At 48.1% G+C, this 23,507-nt stretch overlaps 1 protein-coding gene across 2 annotated transcripts in view; it reads left to right on the top strand.

Annotated features, from left to right (window-relative positions):
- Positions 1 to 1,313: 1,313 nt before the first annotated feature.
- The window catches only part of kif6 (kinesin family member 6), a 567,232-nt gene continuing 545,038 nt past the window's right edge, over positions 1,314 to 23,507 (top strand). The window contains exons 1-2 of one of the 2 annotated variants that reach the window (XM_072551033.1): positions 1,314 to 1,538; positions 19,958 to 21,790. In XM_072551033.1, the coding sequence (XP_072407134.1) occupies positions 21,359 to 21,790 (432 nt within the window). In that variant the 5' untranslated portion in view covers positions 1,314 to 1,538; positions 19,958 to 21,358. The remainder of the gene's footprint in view (positions 1,539 to 19,957; positions 21,791 to 23,507) is intronic. The other variant, XM_072551042.1, reaches the window with a different exon arrangement.

Raw genomic sequence — 23,507 nt, 5'->3', positions numbered from 1 at the left:
AAAAAGGGGGATTTTTATAAAGGGATTACAGTTTAAGTAGTAGTTTTGCATTCCAATGGTTATTAACTGTTTATCTGTTGCTACAGTCCAATTACTTGTAATAGATCATAATTATTGTTAAGTGCAGAAATCTGTCCTGTGCATTTTATCAACCAGCATCTGAAAATCAGGCAAATTAAGTAAGGTGTACTTACTTGAGAATCTTTAAATTTTATGATCATTCTAGGAATAGTGGGACTTGATTTCCAGTTCCAATTGCCCACTGGTGCAATTTTGCAGCAGGCTACACTGCATTCAGGGAATTGTATGGGCCAAGTGTCACATGGGGTAGCTATGTTGCATTAGATCTACATTTTTTTTTATTGATACCCAGGTGTCACATTTACTGCCCATCCCTAATTGCCCTAAGGTCAGTTAACAGCCAACCACATTGCTGGATTCAGATTTAAGGCCAAACCAGGCAAGGATTGTTCTCCATCAGTCTCTAGCTGGTATTAAATGGGGGTTATCCTCACAATTGAATAAGAATTCCACATTTTTTTTCTTTATCCTCCATCTACTGTGGTGGCCTTTGAAGCTTGATACCCAGAACATTATCTGAGTTGTTGGATGAACAGTCCAGAGATAATACCATTACGCCATCATCTCCCCGATGTTGGATTGAGTGGTTTGTGTAGGTTCGGTTTGACGATGAACGATGTTGCGCTGGCTAAATTGTGTCGGTTCTGTTTAGTTTCAGAACGAATCTTGTTGCGTTTGATGAATTGTGCGGGTTCAGTTTCACAATGAACCGTGAAATGAACCGTGTTGATCAGTTCGCGAATTGTTCGTGCTCAGTTTGACAACAAACCATTTGCACTGGATGAGTTTTGCAGGTTGAGCGTGACAGTTGAAATGTGCAGGCTGACTGTAACATGCAACAGCACATGGCAGTGGCTGAATAATGTGCATCGAGATTGACAAGGTGTCAGTTGTTCCAGTCGAGTGCGACAACGTGTTAGAGTGAATGAATTGTTCCAGGTGAGTGTGACAATATGTTGCAGTGAATGAATTTTGCAGGTAGAGTGTGACAGAATGTTGCAGTGCATCTTGTGAGTTGTGTATGATGTAGTGGATTCCCCCGTGCGGGTTTAGTGTGTCGCAGTGATTGCACGGTGCGGGTTGATTGTATTGCGGTGAATACACCGTGTGGTATTGTCGGAACCTCGCGCACTCCACGCTGCAGCCGCCACGTGCCGCCTCCCTGGCCCCACCCCCATCCTACAGTCCGACCAATGACCGACGGTTATACTCAGGCGGGTTCCTGACTGGCAGCCAATGGGCCAGGGCGATGCTGTTGCTGCGCTGCGATAGTTTACCTGGTGCTGGTTGTTAGGGAAACGGGGCCTGGCTTTGTGGTTGCCGAGAGGGGTGGGGGCAGCTGGTACCAGGCCGTACCCGTCCCGCCATCGCCCCAACCACACCCGACAGGCATGGTCATGGTCAAGCAGACAATTCAGATCTACGCCCGGCTCCGGCCCACCAAGAAGCCGGCTGCGGTGAGTCATCGCGGGGCGAAGCAGTAGCTGCTGTCCCTTACTGTGAGGAGGGGGCGGCCGGGCCGGGCTCTGACCGTGAGGAGGGGGCGGCCTGGCCGGGCTCTGACCGTGAGGAGGGGGCGGCCGGGCCGGGCTCTGACCGTGAGGAGGGGGCGGCCGGGCCGGGCCGGGCCGGGCTGGGCTCTGACCGTGAGGAGGGGGCGGCCGGGCCGGGCTCTGACCGTGAGAGGGGGCGGCCGGGCCGGGCTGGGCTGGGCTGGGCTGGGCTCTGACCGTGAGAGGGGGCGGCCGGGCCGGGCCGGGCTGGGCTGGGCTGGGCTGGGCTCTGACCGTGAGAGGGGGCGGCCGGGCTGGGCTCTGACCGTGAGAGGGGGCGGCCGGGCCGGGCTGGGCTGGGCTGGGCTGGGCTCTGACCGTGAGAGGGGGCGGCCGGGCCGGGCCGGGCTGGGCTGGGCTCTGACCGTGAGAGGGGGCGGCCGGGCCGGGCTCTGACCGACACTGTGGTAAAAACAATGACTGCAGATGCTGAAAATCAAATACTGGATTAGTGGTGCTGGAAGAGATAGCCGCGCCTCCGGCCTGGGTATCCTGTTGCGGGGAGGCAACTTCACCATCTCCGAGGTTAAGGAGGTGGTGGGCGGGCGCCTCCTCGTCGCGGACGTTAAATACAGAAACGCTCCCGTGAGACTAATCAACGTGTACGCCCCAGTGGGTAAGAGTGAACGGTTGGCCGTCCTGCAACAGCTTCCACTGCTGCTGGCTACGTCCAGGCCGGTCATTCTGGCCGGAGACTTCAACTGCATCATTGATGCAGATGGACGATCCGGCGGGGGGGACAGTAAACCGGACGCTACGTCCAGGGCCCTGATGGAAACGGTCAAAGACGCCAAGCTGCACGACGTCTTCAGCGCCCCTGCAGATGGAGCGCAGCGTAGATACACCTGGTCACGGGCAGACGGGTCTATCCGCTCAAGGATAGATTACCTGTTTGTGTCCCGAACGCTCTCGGTCAGATCCACCGACGTCAAGCCGGTGTTCTTCTCTGACCACTGCCTCCTGCTGGCCGACTGTCACCTACAGGACGAACAGCGGGCGGGCAAGGGAACGTGGAAACTGAACACTAAGCTGTTGACCCCGGGAAACATCGAAGAGCTCAAGAGGGATTACGCAGGTTGGAGAACCGTGAAGCCCCTCTTTGAGTCTCCAGCGGACTGGTGGGAAACGGTAAAAGGGAACATCAAGAGGTTCTTTATCCTCAAAGGTGTCCAGGAGTCGAGAGAGAGGCGGGGAAAACTGTCCCAGCTCCAGGAAAGTATGCAGAACCTGCTCCTGCTGCAGACGATGGGGGTCGATGTCACGGAGGACCTCAAGGAGGTGAAGGGCCAGCAAGCCTCGCTCTTTGCCTCGGAGGCCTCCAGGATAATCTTCCGGTCCAGGGTCCACTCGGTGGAGCAGGACGAGACGTGCTCACGTTTCTTCTTCCAGAAGGTGCACAAAGAGAGCTCCGTGCTCAGCAGCCTGAAGAAAGAAGATGGCTCGGTAACGTCATCTCAGGCTGACGTCATGAGGATCAGCAAATCCTTCTACGCCAGCCTGTATGACTCGAAGCCGACCGACAGCGCGGCCTCCCAGTCGTTCCTGTCCTCTATCACGGAGGTCCTAGATGACGGAACACGAGAGAGGCTGGACCAGCCGCTATCTCTGGATGAACTGACCAAGGCCCTCGAGTCCTTCGAAAAGAATAAAACTCCCGGAAGCGACGGCTTACCGGTCGAGGTTTATTCCGCTCTCTGGGACTTGATCGGCCAGGACCTGCTGGAGGTGTATGTCAGTATGCTTCGGGCAGGTACCATGAGTGAATCCATGAGGAAAGGCATCATCACCCTCGTCTACAAGCGGAAGGGGGAGAGGGAGGAAATTAGAAATTGGAGACCGATCTCACTGTTAAATGCAGACTACAAAATCTTGTCAAAGGTCATCGCCAACCGGGTCAGGTCTGCTCTGGGATCGGTGATCCACCCGGACCAAACCTGTGCTGTACCAGGCAGGAAGATCTCTGAGAGTCTCGCACTCCTCAGGGATACGATCGCCTACGTGCAAGACAGGGGGGGTGGACACCTGCCTCATCAGCCTGGACCAGGAGAAAGCCTTTGACAGGATATCGCATACATATATGAGGGATGTCCTCTCCAAAATGGGCTTTGGGGAGGGAATCGGAAATTGGATCAGACTGCTCTACACCAACATTGTCAGTGCAGTCTCAATCAATGGGTGGGAATCAGATAGCTTCCCTGTAAGATCTGGAGTCAGGCAGGGATGCCCCCTCTCACCCGCCTTGTTTGTGTGTTGCATAGAGCCATTTGCCGAATCCATCAGGAAGGATGCGAGCCTGAGAGGGGTGACTATTCCTGGCAGCGGGGGCCTGCAGGTTAAGGCCTCCCTGTACATGGATGACGTCGCTGTTTTCTGCTCGGATCCGCTGTCCGTGCACAGACTCGTGTGCATCTGCGACCAGTTTCGAACGGGCCTCGGGGGCCAAGGTAAACCGAGGCAAGAGCGAGGCCATGCTCTTCGGGAACTGGGCCGACCAATCCTCGATCCCCTTCACCGTCAGGACTGACCACCTGAAGGTGCTGGGTATTTGGTTCGGGGGGGCTGGGGCGTGCGCCAAGACCTGGGAGGAGCGGATCAGGAAGATGAGACAGAAACTAGGCAGATGGGGGCAACGGTCGCTCTCCATCGCGGGAAAAAACCTGGTCATCAGGTGTGAGGTCCTCTCAGTATTGCTATATGTGGCACAGGTCTGGCCTATCCCCAGGACCTGTGCCGCCGCAGTCACCCGGGCCATCTTCCAATTCATTTGGAGATCAAAGATGGACCGGGTCCGAAGAGACTCTATGTATAAAGACCGGTGCAATGGGGGAAAAAACACGCCCAATGCCACCCTCACCCTGATGGCCACCTTTGTGTGTGGCTGCATCAAGCTGTGCGTGGATCCCCGGTACGCAAACACCAAGTGTCACTACGTACTGAGGTTCTACCTGTCCCCGGTGTTGCGAAGGATGGGCCTGGCCTCGCTGCCGCGGAACGCTCCGAGTAGTTGGACCGTTCCGTATCACCTGTCCTTCGTGGAGAAATTTATGAGGAAAAACACCTTTGACCACAAGTCCATCAGGAAGTGGTCAGCACGTAGCGTCCTTGAGACCCTTCGGGAAAAGGAGAGGGCGGATCCTGTCGAGCGGTTCCCTGAGCAGACTGTCAAAGCCATTTGGCAGAATGCCTCATCGCCAGAACTTTCCAACAAGCACCAAGACGTGGTTTGGCTGGTGGTGAGAAGGGCTCTGCCTGTGAGATCCTTTATGCACGCCCGGACTCTCTGCCGCACCGCACGCTGCCCTCGAAGTGGCTGCGGGGGGGACGAGACTGTCACACACCTCCTTCTGGAATGTGCCTATGCAGAGGAAGTCTGGAGAGGAATGCAGTGGTGCTTGTCGAGGTTCGTCCCGAGCAGCGCCGTGACACGGGACTCCGTGCTCTACGGCCTGTTCCCCGGGACTCACACCGAGACGAACATTAACTGCGCCTGGAGGATCATCAACTCGGTGAAGGACGCTCTCTGGGTGGTCCGAAACCTGTTGATCTTCCAGCTGAAGGAGTTGACCCCGACCGAGTGTTGCAGACTGGCACATTCCAAGGTCCAAGACTACGTGTTGAGGGACGCGCTGAAGCTTGGGGCAGCTGCCGCCAAGGCGCGGTGGGGAAAGACCACCGTGTAAGATCGGCCTGCCGAAAGAAGAACAGGGGGCCCATGCTGACGTTTTTTTTGGGCTCTGCTGATGCCTCAGCCAAATATATGTATATGTACAAGATTGAAAAATGCACAGGATTGTAAATGCGAATGACAAGGATAAAGTCGAATCTGTGTTTGTAAATATGGACATATGTATGGCATGATCAAATGTACAGACCATAAAATCATTCTATGAATAAAGTATATTTTTGAAATAAAAAAAAAGTGGTGCTGGAAGAGCACAGCAGTTCAGGCAGCATCCAATGAGCAGCGAAATCAACGTTTCGGGCAAAAGCCCTTCATCAGGAATAAAGGCAGTGAACCTGAAGCGTGGAGAGATAAGCTAGAGGAGGGTGGGGGTGGGGAGAGAGTAGCAGAGAGTACAGTGGGTGAGGGAGGAGGGGATGAAGGTGATAGGTCAAGGAGGAGAGGGTGGAGTGGATAGGTGGAAAAGAAGATAGGCAGGTCGGACAAGTCATGGGGACAGTAACTGAGCTGGAAGTTTGAAACTAGGATGAGGTGGGGGAAGGGGAAATGAGGAAGCTGTTGAAGTCCACATTGATGCCCTGGGGTTGAAGTGTTCCGAGGCGGAAGATGAGGCGTTCTTCCTTCAGGCGTCTGGTGGTGAGGGAGCGGCGGTGAAGGAAGCCCAGGACCTCCATGTCCTCGGCAGAGTGGGAGGGGGAGTTGAAATGTTGGGCCACGGGGCAGTTTGGTTGATTGGTGCGGGTGTCTCGGAGATGTTCCCTAAAGCGCTCTGCTAGGAGGCGCCCAGTCTCCCCAATGTAGAGGAGACCACATCGGGAGCAACGGATACAATAAATGATATTAGTGGATGTGCAGGTGAATCTTTGATGGATGTGGAAGGCTCCTTTAGGGCCTTGGATAGAGGTGAGGGAGGAGGTATGGGCACAGGTTTTACAGTTCCTGCGGTGGCAGGGGAAAGTGCCAGAATGGGAGGGTGGGTCGTAGGAGGGTGTGGACCTGACCAGGTAGTCACGGAGGGAACGGTCTTTGCGGAAGGCGGAAAGGGGTGGGGAAGGAAATATATCCCTGGTGGTGGGGTCTTTTTCGAGGTGGCGGAAATGTCGGTGGATGATTTGGTTTATGCGAAGGTTTGTAGGGTGGAAGGTGAGCACCAGGGGCGTTCTGTCCTTGTTACGGTTGGAGGGGTGGGGTCTGAGGGCGGAGGTGCGGGATGTGGACGAGATGCGTTGGAGGGCATATTTAACCACGTGGGAAGGGAAATTGCGGTCTCTAAAGAAGGAGGCCATCTGGTGTGTCCTATGGTGGAACTGGTCCTCCTGGGAGCAGATATGGCGGAGGCGGAGAAATTGGGAATACGGGATGGCATTTTTGCAAGAGATAGGGTGGGAAGAGGTGTAATCCAGGTAGCTATGGGAGTCAGTGGGTTTGTAAAAAATGTCAGTGTCAAGTCAGTCGTCACTAATGGAGATGGAGAGGTCCAGGAAGGGGAGCGAGGTGTCAGAGATAGTCCAGGTAAATTTAAGGTCAGGGTGGAATGTGTTGGTGAAGTTGATGAATTGCTCAACCTCCTCGCGGGAGCACGAGGTGGCGCCAATGCAGTCATCAATGTAGCGGAGGAAGAGGTGGGGAGTGGTGTTGGTGAAGTTGATGAATTGCTCTGACCGACACTGCCTCACAGCTTGGCTCACTCACAGCGGCTGCAGTGAAAATGATCTCGTCACCAGCCCGGCGGTCCGCTGATGTCGGACTCCCCGCTTCCCAACCAGCCTGAACCCCACATCCCTCCCCTTTACCTCCCCCACCCTAGATTCTCCCAATTCTCTTATATCTCCCCCCACTGTGTCCTCCCCAAGTCTCTTATTTCTTTCCCCCGTCCTCCCCAACTCTCTGATCCACTCCCCCGTCCTCCCCAACTCTCTGATCCACCCCCCCCCCCCCCCACCGTCCTCCTCAAGTCTCTGATCCACCCCCCTGTCCTCCCTAACTCACGTATCCACCCTCTTGTCCTCCCCAAGTCTCTTATCCAACATCCATCTCCCCAAGTCTCTTACTCTCCCCCCCCCCCCCCCGTCCTCCCCAAGTCTCTTATTCCTCCCCAACTCTCGTGTTCCCCCCCCGTCCTCCCCAACTCTCGTGTTCCCCCCCGTCCTCCCCAACTCTCGTGTTCCCCCCTGTCCTCCCCAACTCTCGTGTTCCCCCCTGTCCTCCCCAACTCTCGTGTTCCCCCCTGTCCTCCCCAACTCTCGTGTTCCCCCCTGTCCTCCCCAACTCTCGTGTTCCCCTCCCTGTCCTCCCCAATTCTTTGATCCGCCCCCCCGTCCTCCCCAACTCTCTGATCCACGCCCCCATCCTCCCTAACTCACGTATCCATCCCCCCATCCTCCCCAACTCTCTTATTCTCCCCCCGTCCTACCCAAGTCTCTTATTCCTCCCAAACTCTCATGTTCTTCCCCCCCCCCCGTCCTCCCCAACTCTCGTGTTCTTCCCCCCCCGTCCTCCCCAACTCTCGTGTTCTTCCTCCCCAACTCTCGTGTTCTTCCCCCCCCCCCGTCCTCCCCAACTCTCGTGTTTCCCCCCCTCCGTCCTCCAATTCTCATGTTCCCCCCCGTCCTCCCTAACTCTCTGATCCACCCCCCTGTCCTCCCTAACTCACGTATCCACCCCCCCCCGTCCTCCCCAAGTCTCTTATCCAACCCCCATCCTCCCCAACTCTCTTATTCTCCCCCCGTCCTACCCAAGTCTCTTATTCCTCCCAAACTCTCATGTTCCCCCTCCCCCGTCCTCCCCAACTCTCGTGTTTCCCCCCCGTCCTCCCCAACTCTCGTGTTTTCCCCCCGTCCTCCCCAATTCTCATGTTCCCCCCCCGTCCTCCCTAACTCTCTGATCCACCCCCCTGTCCTCCCTAACTCACGTATCCACCCACCCCATCCTCCCCAAGTCTCTTATCCAACCCCCATCCTCCCCAACTGTTATTCTTTTCCCCCCCCCGTCCTCCCCAGCTCTTGTGTCTCCCCTCACCGTCCTCCCCAACTCTCGTGTCCCCCCTGTCCTCGACACTGTTTTACTTCTCTCACCTCACACTTTGACCTTCCTGTTTCCACATACTTTTGCCCCTCTTTAATACCATCCCACTCTTTGTCCCCGACCTCTGACAAAGCCCATAACTCTTTTGCAATCCCACCCATTTTGTTCCTCAATTCCTTGATTAACCTCCCTCCCACTCTCCCATCTCCATCTGTCTTCCCCACTCTCCCATGGTCCTTACTCATCTTGACCTCTCTCGGTTGGATAAGTGAAGGGTACAAAGTTGTACAGGAGCATAATGTTGAATATCCAAATGCATGTTATCAAAAGTGAAAACTGAAAGAACAGTGGAAGCTGTAAATCAGAAACAAATGTAGACATTTCCAGAAAAGCTCAGCAGGTCTGGCAACGTCTGGAGAGAAATCAGAGTTAATGTTTGGAGTCAACTGACTCTTCCTCATCAAAAGTGGAAGTTGGAATACACTGGTAATAGAGCATACATTATGCGTGGCTTTGTTAAAAGGATCATAGAGTACAAAATTATTTTAGATAAAAACAACCACAGATGCTGGCATTCAAAGTACACAAGCAGAAGGCTGGAAGAACACAGCTAGGCAGGGAGCATCAGGAAGAGGAGAATGTTTCAGGTGTAATCCTTTTCCAGGACATAGCATAGGTGTAAGGGGAGCTGCAGAAAAAGGGTGAATGCATAAAGCGTATGACCTGATTGGTCGATGAGAGGAATGAATCCGGTTGGTAGCTGGAAGGAAGGGTCAATCAGAGCAATAGAAGGGAGGGGGAGCAGCTGGAAAGGGAGATTATTTGAAATTGGAGAACTGTGTTCTCCTATTTCTACCTCATTCCCCAGCTTCTCCCTCCCCCACCCCCTTTATCTGAAGCTCCCTTTACACCCACCCCCTGCTTTGAAGAAGGATTACATCCAAAACATTGACTTGTCCACTTCCTGATGCTGCCTGGCTTGCTATGTTCTTCCAGCCTCCTGCTTGTCTATCATAGAGTATAAAAGCAGTGAGATTATCTCTGGCTCCATAAGATACTAGTTAGACCTGATCAGAAAACTAACACGCCAGCCATGAGTTTATTGAATTGACAGAGGAGGCTTGAAGTGGTGAATGGCCTCCTTCTGCTAATTTGTATGTTTATAGGACCTCAGCTGGAGTATTGTGTATTGTGGCTGAGTGCCACACTTTAGGAAGAATGTGAATGCATTGGAGAGGTGCAGAAGAGGTTTCCAAGAGTTGTTCCAGGGATGAGACACTTTAGTTAGGAAGATGGATCATGAAGTTCGGACTGTTTTCCTTGGAGAAGAGAAATCTAAAAGCAGATTTGAGTGAAGTTTTCAAAATCATGAGGGGCCTGGATAGGGAAAAATTGATCCAACTTGTAAAAGGATCGAGAACAAGAGGATGCAGGTTTAAAGTGACTTGCAAAAGAAGTAAATGCAATGTAATTAAAAATACTTCTTCAGGTTAGGGAACGAAATGCCTGGAAATGCAATGGAGGCAGATTCAATCAAGGCCTTGGGTGATTATTTAAATAGAAGCAATCTGCAGAGTAATGCAGACAGCGCCATTCTTCTGCGATAAGTCATGATGCTGATTTGGTCCGCTGGTGCAAACATGATGGACTGAAGGCTGCTTTCTACACCGTAAATGATTCAATGATTTTACAGACCTTTAAAGCAACATTTTTTTTACAGTTTAAAAAGTTCCAGTTCTTTATATCCAACACTGACTACCATGACAGGATAAGCATCATGTTCTTGCCTGTGCTTCTATCAGATTCTCTGCAAATCATTTAGCATGTGAGCAAACTGAAACCGTATACAATACTTAAGATGAAAACTAACAAGACTTTGTACAAAAGTCAGGATAGTGCTATGATTCAATATTCAAAAGTGCTCAATAAAGCTTGATGCTCCTTATTTTTGTTTAAAATCTGGTGACTTTATTTGTAGAACTTTATTTGTAGAGTTATACAACATGGAAACAGCCCCTTCTGTTCAACTCCTCTGCACTGTCCAGATATCCTAAACTGATCTAGTCCCATTTGCCACATTTGGCCCATATCCCTCATACGTGCAGCTTTTCATTCCTCAGACCATCCTTATGAACCTCCTCTCGGGTGCTGGCAGGTGGGACTAGATTGGGTTGGGACATCTGGTCGGCATGGACAGGTTGGACCAAAGGGTTTGTTTCCATGCTGTACATCTCTATATCCCTCTTAAGCTCTTCATATTCATGTACCCATCCAGATGCCTTTTAAATGTTGTAGTTGTAACAGCCTCCGCCGCCACCTCATTCCACGCATGCACCACTCTCTGCATGAAAAAGTTGCCCCCGGTCCCTCTTAAATCTTTCTCATCTCACCTTGGCTATTCACCTAATCTTTGCCCTTCATGTTATAAACCTCCGTTGGATCACCCTTCGGCCTCTGATGCTCCAGGGAAATAAGTTCCAGGGACACCAGTACTGAATGCAGTATTCCAAAAGATGTTAGGTCTCGCCTTCGAGATCTAAAGCCATTCTCCTTTCTGAGTCTCTGTGACACTATATTGGGTGGTATAGTAGACAGTATATTTGGCGGCCTCCCTACCCAAGTCTGACTTTGCAACTTTGCTATTCTCCAGAATGCATTCTTTTGAACTTGTGTTGATAGGTTTCAGGATTGAAGCATGTTGACTTTGATTCTGTTGTTGATAGTGTGAGGTCTTTAAGTCCCTTTAAACTGCATTAGATTTTCTTTACTGAGGAAGTCCTGCTGAAACAGGAAATTGCTCCATCTTAATATTTGGCGAACCTTTTATTTTCATGAATTTTCTTCATAGATAAATGTTGTCCTGTTAAAACTGGTAGGGTCTTTTTGACAATATCCTAGATCTCCATATCAGGCAATGTTTTCTTGACAGTGTCCAGACTTTGTTGATAGTGACCTTCCCATGCCAGTCTTTTTTTTAGATTCCCTACAGTGTGGAAACAGGCCCTTTGGCCCAACCAGCCCACACCGACCCTCCGAAGAGTAGCCCACCCAGACCCATTTCCCTTTTGACTAATGCACCTAACACTATGGACAATTTTGCATGACCAATTCACCTGACCTGCACATTTTTTGGACTATGGGAGGAAACCGGAGCACCCAGTGGAAACTCACGCTGACATGGGGAGAATGTGCAAACTCCACAGAGACAGTCACTTGAGGCTGGAATCGAACCTGGGACCCTGGTGCTGTGAGGCATCAGTGCTAACTGCTGAGCCACCATGCCGCCCCATGGCGTCGTATACATCAGATTTTGGTGTGTATTAGCAAAGATTTTATTTTCGATCTGAGGGTGTATCTATGTTGAAGAGTGTAAACTCTTTCATTAGGGCGGATGCTTTCATTCACCCACTATTGCTGGGAAATCACTATGTTCACTTGCTTAACTGTGCACCCTAAGGATTTCATCATGTTTGGAAATATCTTTGTTACTGGTACTGATGATTCTTCTCGGGAAGCTACAGGAATAAAATGTTTTGCTTGAATTTGTCAACTCAGCATCTAACATCAGGATTGAATCTGTTATCAGTGTTTGCCAAACTGCATTGCATCCTCAATTAAATCAGTTGAGAATGCATCAATGCGCTTAAATAGGGAATGCTACTCATTGACTGATCAATTGTAGTTCCTCAGAAACTTTGCTTTTTTTTTGCAGTGTAAATTCTCTCCTGTATTAATAAGAGTGGAAGACATTTCTGCCAATTCCAAGTAGTTACATTTCCTTTCTGTTAATGGTATGCAGCAAATTTCTTATGCAAACATAACTGATGTCAATCGATTTTATCTTCTATTTGGGTTCTATCGTGACCTTAAGGTCATAACAAATTTTCGCCCAAATGTCCTATCGGGTTCTGGTTTGCAATCCTGATCTTTAATTGGTTTGAAACACTTCTGGACACTGGATTTATTTAAGGATGTGATTAAGAGGCTGCCTAAGGGTAAGAAAAAAAATCACTCTACTTAAGGTACAACAGGTAATATATAATACAAGAAATGGGTAACTCAGTAAATTCTTAAGAAGTGTAGGAATTGGGAGGTCATGTTGCAGCTACACAGGACATTGGTTTTGGAACACTGCATTCAATTCTGGTCTCCCTCCTATAAGAAGAATGCTGTGAAACTTGAATGAGTTCAGAAAAGATTTACAAGTATGTTGCCAGGGTTCGAGGGTTTGAGCTATGGGGAGAAGCTGAATAGGCTAGCGCTATTTTCCCTGGAGCATTGGAGGCTGAGGGTGACCTTATAGAGGTTAATAAAATGAGGTGCATGGATAGGGTGAATACCAAGGTCTTTTCCCCAGGGTAGGGGAGTCCAAAATTAGAGGGCATAGGTTTAAGGTGGGAGAGCAAAAGATATCAAAGGGACCTAGGAAGTAACTTTTATGCGTGCAGAGGGCAGTGCCTGTAAAGAATGAGCTGCCAGTGAAAATGGTGGAGGCTGGTACAATTTACAGCATTTAAAAGGCATCTGGATGGGTATATGAAGGGGAAGGGTTGAAAGAGATGTGGGTCAAATGCTGGCAAATGGGACTGGATTCATTTAGGATATCTGTCAGTATGGGCAAGTTGGACTGAAGGGTGTGTTTCCATGCTGGGCAGCTCCAGGACTCCATGATTCTTAAATTAATACAATGGAATATACAGGAACACACTAGTATTTAAAATTATTGCTAATAATTGGATTACTACGATTAGACAATACCTTACTAACCCACATAAAACAATAGTGTTTAATTTTATACTCTGAATCAGAATTCCTACTCATGAGGTTCCAATGCAGTGGCACCACCAGCCTACACTTGTGCTGCCTTCATTCTGATATGAATCACGAATGTGGATTAGAAATGGAAAATGGCAGCAACCATGTCTGGCATGGGAAGGATAAGTTTTTTCCCTATGTATGAGTGATATAAGCTCTGCAAGGAATAATTCTACTAATCACACCCTTTCGTGGTACAGGATGAAGACATTTGTAATCATAGTAACCTGCATGTGAAATGTATGCAGTGTGCATACATGGGATACAAATTCTATGTGGGGTACAATCATCTTTGGTCTTTTGGTTATTGATACTTTAATCCCCTCCCTGCTCGCTATGTTGGAACTTTGGGGCTTCGGGGCTTATACTCACCACTCAGAACATGGTTTTGAAGTGCGTCTGACTGTTCTGGCTCCCCATACCCAGAGTCTGGATGAAGACTTCGGACTCTGAAGGTTCTCATTTGGGGTTGAGTGAGTTGATGTGTTTAGATATATGTTGGGTCTACCGGCCAAGTACCTGGTTTCCTCTACTTTTGCTGGTTTGGTGAGCCCAGTTTTCACCTCAGGTTGTGCGAGAGAACTTGTCGTTCAAGTCGCTTTTTGCTTCGAATTGTTGGTCTTCTAATGGTTGTAGGTGGTTGTTGAGGTTCACGCTGTTGGCGTTGTTGGTTCGGAACGCCCTGAGTTTGACAGCACTTATTCGGATTTCTCTGATTGGCTTTCTCCTTTCAGATGCCTTTTGTTCCAATGAGGTTTGGTTTGGCTTGGCTTCCCTGTTTTTGGTTCAGCATCTGTGGTTATTTTCTGCAGCTGCTCGTGAGGGATGTCTATGGGGAAACTTTTCATGCAGGGGCTTATTGTTGAAAAGGAACCCTCTGATGAGATCAGGGATGGCAGTTATACTAACTGAGTGCTCCATTATCTCTGTTCAAATCTGTAGTTTTCATTGAGCTTTTGATGTTCTCGTCTGAAGTTAATTGGAGTTTGAGTGAATGGGTTTTGATTGAGGTTAAGTGTCCACAATCTCTGTAGGCCCCATAGTGTTTGCACTGTGTAGCCTGAAGCGTAAAAGCTGTCTTTGGTTAGGTTCTGTTGGTTTCAGTCAATTGTTCCTTTAGACAGGAGGTGTAAATTGGGATTCCAGGCTGAACAATAGTCCCAGTTTTTACCTAATAGACCCAGACTGCAAAATCCATTCTGCTGGTTGTTTATGTATTACTCGCAGAACTCAGACCAGCTGTCCATTTTCTTTTTAAAGTTTTGTAAGTCCACGCCTCTGCCAAAATCCAGGATTTTGTCCATATGTTTTAATATTGCTCGACCTTACAGTCCCTTGACCATTGCTCAGAAATCAAATTATTGATGGGAGTAATCTTGCTACTACAGCCATGCCTCCTCCTTCAGCACCAACCTATGCAGCCATCTTATTCCCTATGGACTCCTGACAACGTTCAAACCATCTCATTTGACCAAACCGTGATAACCGTTATCTATCTTATCTCCAGAAATTGTTCTCTGTGCAGATCCTCAGCTCCATGCTTACAGCCGTGCACCAACATCTTCTGTCACTATAGTTCCAGCTCTCTCTCCCAGACCTGCAAAGGGCCTCGACTGTTCTTCATTCTTAGAAAGATCTAAGCCGTTAACACATGCTTTTTCTCTGCCCTATCGCACATCAAAGCTCGTAAGTACACCAAAATCTTTCATACTTGCCTCCTGTCACAGACCACCTCCAACACTCTGGACCCTAACCCTAATTCTGGCCGCCTCCTGGATCTACCCAACACAATTAACCATGCGGTTGCTCAGCTGCTTCCACTGATGATGATGATGATGACACCATTTCTACTGACGCCGCTGCTGACGTCATTTCTGCTGACTGTGTCGTGGCTAATCACACTGCTTCCCCCGGATGCAGCTGACCACGTTGCTTACACTGAAGGGGCCGATCACGCTGCTTCGCCGGATGCAGTCGACCATGTGACGACCGTTGACACTGCCGGGCTCATTGCTATTTCGGCGTCTGTCTACGTGTCTGTTTCTACACATGTCCCCACACCAGAGGCAGTCTCCACCCCAACTGCTAATTCCAGATTAACACCAAGCCTCAGCCCCAAATCCCAGCCAGGTATTCACCATCCAGCATCCCCCCTCCCCCCCCCCCCCCTCCCCCCGACCTCCCCCCTCATTTAAGATGAACAGTCCGCTATCAGCAAAGGACTCCCCTTCATTCCCCTATGCGCATTTGTCAACAAGTTTTGCACGTCTAGGTGTCAAACTCTTTTTTTTTAATATTTCCACTGATTCTGCCTTTGTGCCTACTTCTTCAAAAGTGAATCTAACCCACCCTCTGAGGACTCCTTTCCTGTTTACAAAACATCCCATCCTCCTGGCCATCCCCTTTTGGCCTCCTGTGTCCCTTGATCTCTTTATCTCCAATTGCCGTCATGACATCAATCGCCAGAATCTCTCCACTCGTCTCACCTACTCCAACCTCTCCCTACCAGAATACATGCTGTCTGGTCCAACCCCAACCTCAATATTAAACCCACTGCCTTTAAACCCCCTCTCTTCCCCCCCGCCCCACCACCACCACAATAAGGATAGATTCCTTTACTTCTCACATACCAAATCTAAATCCAACGCATCATCCTCAACCATTTTCAACACCTTCAGTCAGACCCCACTCAAAAGATGTTTCCTTCCTTCCCCATTCACCCCACCCATCTGCTTTCCATAGCGATGGTTCACTCTGTGACTCTGTCGTCAGTTCTACATTCCCCACCAATCTCTTCACACCTGGCATCTTTCTCTGCCACTGCAGGGAGTGCAGCACCTGCTCCTATACCTCCCCTCTCCCCTCCACCCAAGACCCCAAACAATCATTCCAAATCCTGCAGAGATTCACCTGCATTACTTCTAACCTGGCCTATTGCATCCATTGCTCCCAGTGTGCTCTCTTCATTGGAGAGACCAAGCGCAGACTCAGGGACTGGTTCGTGGAGCATCTGCACTCTGTACACTGTAGTCAACGCCACCTTCCAGTTGCCAGCCATTTCAATTCCCTCTCCCACTCCTTCAGCGAAATGTCCATCTTGGGTCTCCTCCACTGTCAAAATGAGGCCACATGCAAACTGCACGAACAACACCTCATAATCTGCCTCAGGAGCTTGCAGCCCATTGGCCTGAACATGAGTTCAGCTGTTTCTAAATCTTTCCAGCCCCTGGTCCAGGTCCAGCCCTCCCTCTCCTCCCTGCCTTCTTGACCTGAGCTGACCTCATCTAACCTGTCCATCTTCCTTCTCACCTATCCACTCCACCATTCCCACTCACCAATCACAATAATCCCCTACCTGCATCCACCTATCACCATCCTATCTACCTTTCCTGCATCCACTTAACACCATCCCAACTATCTTTCCCCCAGCCCCACTCCCTCTCTGTCTTCATCTCTGAGCTCCCTTCCCCTTCCTCAGTCCTGACGAAGGATCCAACCTTCCTGCTCCTCTGATACTCTCTGACCAGCTGTGTTTTTCCAGCTCCACATTTTATCAACTATTGCTCATTGGATGTTGCTTGACCAGTTGGTCCATAACTGGCTTATCATTGAACAGTGGTTTCTTGACTTTGAGTCCTTCCATTATTTGAGTAAGGTTCAAATCAAAACTCACATTGATGTTCCAGGGCAAGATTTCTTGAAGTGTGAAGTCCTTCACTAGATAAGTTTGCTACATAGTAGTAAATAATTAGTTCATAGTATACCTTTTAATCTTCAGTGCTATGCCTCCTGCATGATGACTTGAATGGCATCCCCTGCATTGCTGTAGGCTGTAAATGGTGATCCTTCAATCATGGTGCACCATCTGATAATATGGCTTAAAATTTGTGAGATCGCTATTAATTTAAATTTCAATGTCTATTATATTCGTTCATGGGATGTGGGCATTATTAGCTAGGCCAGCATTTCTTGTACATCCCTAATTGCCCAGGAGAAAGTGGCGGTGAGCTACCTTCTTGAATGTTGCGGTCCCTAGGGGGGACACAGTGCTGGAAGAGAGGGAGTTTCAGGATTTTGAGCCAGTGACAATATAGTTCCAAGCTAGGATGGCGTGTGACGTGGAGGGGCACTTGCACGTGGTGGTGTTCCCATGCATTTGCTATTATGTCCTTCTAAGTTCTAGTGGTCACTGGTTTAGAAGATGCAGTTGGACCAACCTCAGTGAGTCAGTGCAGTTGATCTTGTAGGTATAGCAGCAGTGCGTACTATCTTTCGGTGATGAAGGGAGTGAGTGGTGTAGGTAGTGTGAGAAGTGCAAATTTCTTGATGTCCCATCCAAAGGAGGTTTTCTCTCTAATCTTCCAGGATATAGCTTTGTTAAATAACTTGACAATGTCAACTCGTTAAAAGCTTTATGGACATCATATGTTGTCATTCAGGCTACCTGTATTCACTGACAATATCAATGCAAAATGATGGTCCATCTATAACTGCTATTCCTTCTCCAAACAAATGAGATTTTCTTTGTCTTATTCTAACAGATTATTGCAGCCAGAGAATCTTTTCCAGCTGCTGTGCCATTAACTCTGGAAAACCTCTGATTTGGTCACCTCATTTTTCTCATCTACATAATGCCCCAGAAACATCATTTTGAAAACAGAACGAAATGTTGCTCAACAGCCTATACTTACCCTGTGGGCTGAATGGCCTCCTTTTGTCTTGTGGTATTTCTGTGATAAATATGGGAAATTATGAAACCATTCTCATCGATTGTTACTGATTCTACCTGCTACCTGCAGGTGAACCAGATGGGTCACAGCCTTGGTTGTCTATTTGACACTGAGCCAAACTACCAACCCCAAATTCTCTTTCTAACTGAGGAAACCATTGCCCATCTTTTCTGCTGGCTCAGCTTATATGATGTAAACCTCATTCATATCTTTGTTCTCTCCAGAACTGACTATTCAAGTGCTCTCCTGCTCAGCCATAAATCTGTCATGAATCTGAACTAATCACAAACACTGCTGCCTTTGTCTTAATCCATATTACAGCTCATTCACATATCAACCTGGCCTTGATGACCTACAAAAACGCCATGGTTTTAAAAATTCTTATTCTACTTGTAAGATTTTCCATGGTCTCATCCCTCAATCTCTGCCATATCTTCCAATCCCACACTCTTTTGTCATTACACTTCTCTAACTCTGGCCTCCTGTATGTCCGTAAATTATACTGCTCTGCTATCAGCTGGGCTGCTACCTGTGCCCACCGAAATTCCATATTTTATTGCTCCAATTTGTTACTCCTTGATTGTCCTTTTTAATTTGCTCTTCTTAATTTGCTTGTCACCTGACCCAATTCCTCTTTATGTGGCTCACTGTCAGATTTTGTCTGATTGTGAAATGCCAAGAAACATGTCTGCTTTAAAATGCAATGTGTTGGTGTAATCTGCTCAAATATTTCAACCAAATTGCATCAGATGCTGTGTTTAGAACCTCCAATAACTTTTTCTCAAGGAAGGTGTTCCTACAGAAAAGATGGGCAATGTAATGACCTCTTGAGCAATTTGCTTGTCGTCAGTTATGCTGGTGGGTGTGCAATTTCCTAACTTATTGGTCTTTTAAAATATTGGCACTATGTGTTAGTCCATGGTATTCAGCACATTATTAAATATATGATAACGGGATTATTTCTTGCAGCAATCTGTGTGAATGGCATTATGTTCAACAGCATGAATTTTTTTTTTGACGTAAAAACAGAAATTGTTGGAAAAGCTCAACAGATCTGTCAGCATCTGTGAAGAGAAATCAGAGTTAATGTTTCGGGTCTGGTGACCTTTCCTCAGAACGGTTTACGTTTTTTAAAATTCTCTTAATCTAGATTACATTAATCTTCAATTTGCATTTTGAACTTTACTATCATATGATATCTTGTTGTCTTCTGTAGTGAAGACACATGCACAATTTCCATCTAAAATCTCTGTTCTGAGAGTTGACCGAAATCGGATCCGATGAATTGGTTAATGAATTTCTGCCTCTTGAAAAAATATAGTTATTATTACCACTGTAATTATCTGCAGGGTCCAAATGACTGTTCTGATATCCATATGCAGTGCATTTTAACATGATGATATTGAAAACAGAACAGGCTTGAAGGGAACAATGGCCTACAGCAGTTCCTATTTCTATTGTTTCTATGTTTAATAGTATTCTCCTGAGAGCTTCTTTCTTCAAGACTGAAATATTTCTGCATAAGTATGATTTTTGTTTGAATAATATCAGTTAACCTGTCTGGTTAAAGATTACAATGAAACTTTTTAATGCAAGGGACATAGAGCTTTTTTTCTATTCAGAGGACGTTGTTGCAAATGTTTTCCATATTGTAAAGTTGCCTAATTAATGGGGGTTGGTTAGTTTCCTTCATAACACTAGTCCTCTTATAGTCTAGCTCTAGTATAAAAGTTTGAACAGTTAGCCTGATGATGTTTAAATGGGAATGTGGTCTATATCTCACTGTTTAATTGAAAATTGCAGACAATTCCCAGCATATGCCATGGGGACACAACTGTGCAGGGGATCACACACCCAATCTGCTTTGTATGGGTTTTTGTTTTATCATGTTACATTTCTGTGCAGACTATTTTATCCTCAATATTCTACATTTTAAGTACCACCAGAACATTACCTGTGCCACCAGGGGCCCAAACATTTTAGACCACTGTGAAAGATGCCTACTGCTCCATTCCCCACCCTCGTTCCGGGAACTCCGACCACAATGTCGTGTTTCTTCTCCCGGCTTACAGGCAAAAGCTCAAGCAGGAGACCCCCTCGTGGATACAGGTCCAGTGCTGGTCGGAGGAGGCAGAGGATCAACTCCGGCGCTGTCTGGAATCGGCTGATTGGACCATGTTCAAACAGTTTGCAGATACCTTGGACGAGTACGCCACCACCGTCACAGACTTTATCAGCAAGTGCGTGGAGGACTGCATGCCAAGGAAGTCAGTCCGGGTATTCCCAGTAGGAAACTCCTGGATGAGTCAAGACATACAGAATCTGCTAAAAACCAGGCATGAGGCCTTCAGATCAGAAGACCCACTCAAATATAAGGAATCCAAGTATGACTTTGGTAGAGCCATTAAGACAGCCAAGGACCAATACTGATCCAAACTAGAGACCTAGACAGACATCCGGCGACTATGGCAAGGACTGAATGACATCACAGGTTCTAAAAAGAGACAGTGCAAGATAGCAGATGATGACATATCCCTCCAGATCGTCTCAATCCCTTCTATGCTCGCTTTGAGCAGAATTTCGGCAGAGAGGTAACACCTATTCTGACAAGACCTGATGAACCTGTTCCAACAGTCCCTGCCTCAGAGATCAGATCCGTTTTCCTTTGTGTGAATCCAAGGAAAGCGATGGGACCAGATGGAGTACCAGACCATGCACTCAGACCATGCACAGATCAATGGACAGAGGTTTTCTCGGACATCTTCAACCTCTCCCTACAGCAGGCCACTGTCCCTGCCTGTTTCAAGAGGGCCAACATCATCCCTGTGAAGAAGGCTCATGCAGCATGTCTCAATGACTACGCCCAGTGGCCCTAACTTAGATGGTCATGAAGTGCTTTGAAAGGCTGGTCATGGCATTAATCATCTCCAGCCTCCTCACTACTCTTGACTCACGCCAATTTGCCTATCAGACCAACACATCCACGTTGGATGCCATTTCACTTGCCCTTCACTCCCCCAGAACATCTTGACACCAAGAACATCGAAGTAAGAATCCTGACTACAGTTCAGCCTTCGACACTATTGGTCCGTGAAATCTGATTACTAAAGTTAGTGAGATTGGACTACGCCCCACTCGCTGCAACTGGATCCTCAGTTTCCTTACCCACAAGCCACAATCAGTGAAGATTGGGCGCAATATTTCATCCCTCACTAACACTCAACACTGGAGTCCCTGAGGGTGCGTACTCAACCCCTTGCTGTACTCATTGTATACCTGTGACTACGTCGCCAAATACCGGACTAATGCCATTTACAGGTTCGCTGATGGCACTACCATAGTCGGTCGAATCTCAGATAGTGACAAAACAGACTACAGATGGGAGATGGAAGACCTAGGTAAATGGTGCACTAGGAACAACCTAGCTCTCAATACTGACAAAACCAAGGAACTCATTATTGACTTTTGGCAGGATGTTATTCATGCCCACCTACACAGAGGTGGAACGAGTGGAGAGTGTCAAACTCCTGGGAGTTGTCATCTACACCAAGCTTTCTTGGACTCTTCATGTGGATGCACTGGTTACAAAGGCCCAACAATGTCTCTTCTTCCTCAGACAGCTGAGGAAATTTGGCATGACAGAAAATACCCTTGCCAGCTTTTATAGGTGCATCATCAAGAGCATTCTGTTTGGATGTATCATTACCTGGTATGGCAACTGTACCATTCAAGATCAGAGATGGTTACAGAGTGTGGTGAGCTCTGCCTGGACAATCACAAAGGCCAACCTCCCATCTATAGAATCCATCTACCAGGCCCGTAGTCAAGGAAGGGCCGCCAGCATTGTCAAAGATCCATCTCACCCTGGCAATGTTTTTCTTACAACCTCCACCACCGGGGACAAGGTACAAAAGCCTGAACACCTGCACCAGCCAGTTTCGAAACAGTTTCTACCCTACTGTTGTTCGATTACTGAATGGACTCACAAACTCTTAACATTCGCCTGTGCCTGTGTTTTGTTTTTGCCGCTGTTTACCTATTATTTACTTATCTATGCTTCTTAACTCTGTGATCTGCCTGTATTGCTCACAAGACAAAGCATTTCACTGTGCCTCGGTACACATTACAATAAATTCAATTCAATTCAATTGACTACATTCTAACCCACCTCCAAATCATACAACCCTTCACGTTTTACTTTTTCTTCCCTTTATTTTTCCTATCCTTTTCCTTCAACTTCTTTTGATCCATCTCATTTCGTCACAACACCTAAATTTTTATTTCTTCTTGCTATCATATACCCGGATCTCCTTAAGCTCTCATGAACTCAAGTATGACCACAAAATTCAAATGCTTCACTATGAATGAATTAAGGTTTTTGGGCAATAAAATTGCCAATTTGCGTTCAGCAAATGTATTAAGTCAGCTTGGACTTAACCACAAAGTAGGTGGAATGTTGTGCTAAGCAGTGGCTTTACATTTTGTACATTAGGGCTAGTGCCTCCCTCATCTCCATCCAAAGCCCTAAAGGAGCCTTCCACATCCATTAAAGTTTTACCTGCACACCCACCAATATCATTTATTGTATCCGTTGCTCCCGATGTGGTCTCCTCTACATTGGGGAGACTGGACGCCTCCTAGCAGAGAGCTTTAGGGAACATCTCTGGGACACCCGCACCAATCAATCACTGTGGCCCAACATTTCAACTCCCCCTCCCACTCAGCCCCAAGGACATGGAGGTCCTGGGCCGCCTCCACCGCCGCTCCCTCACCACCAGACGCCTGGTGGAAGAACGCCTCATCTTCCGCCTTGGAACACTTTAACCCCAGGGCATCAATGTAGATTTCAACAGTTTCCTCATTTCCCCTTCCCCCACTTCACCGCAGTTCGAAACTTCTAGCTCAGCACTGTCCCATGACTTGTCCTACCTGCCTATCTTCTTTTCCACCTATCCACTCCACCCTCCTCCCTGACCTATCACCTTCATTTCCCCCCCACTCACCTATTGTACTCTAAGCTACTTTCTCCCCACCCCCACCATCCTCTCATTTATCTCTCCACCCTTCAGGCACTCTGCCTGTATTCCTGATGAAGGGCTTCTGCCCGAAACGTCGATTTTCCTGCTCCTCCGATGCTGCCTGAACTGCTGTGCTTTTCTAGCACCACTAATCCAGAATCTGGTTTCCAGCATCCGCAGTCATTGTTTTTACCGAATTGGAGTAGTGGCTTGTGGATGGCTTAGTGGTTAGCGCTGCTGCGTAACAACAGCAGCGACATGGGTTCAATTCCAGCCTTAGGTTACGCTGTGTGGAGTTTGCATGTTCTCCCCATGTCTGTGTGAGTTTCCACCAGATGCTGCAGTCTCTTCCCACAGGTCCAGAAATGTGCAGATTAGGTGGATTGGCCATGCTAAATTGCCCATGGTGTCTAGAGATTGCAAGCTGAATGGATTAACCATGGTAAATGTGGGGTTACAGGGATAGGGTGAGAGTCCTGATCTGGGTGGGATGTTTTTCAGAAGGTCAGTGCAGACTCAATAGGCTGAATGGCCTCTTTTCACACTATAATGATTCATTGGTTTATGTTTTGAACTGGAATCTTATTTGGTGTGTTTGCCAAAC

This window comes from Chiloscyllium punctatum, chromosome 3, assembly GCF_047496795.1.
Source record: "Chiloscyllium punctatum isolate Juve2018m chromosome 3, sChiPun1.3, whole genome shotgun sequence".
Classification (NCBI taxonomy): Eukaryota; Metazoa; Chordata; class Chondrichthyes; order Orectolobiformes; family Hemiscylliidae; genus Chiloscyllium; species Chiloscyllium punctatum.
Note: the sequence above shows the minus strand (reverse complement) of the source record. Positions and strands in the feature narration are given on the sequence as shown.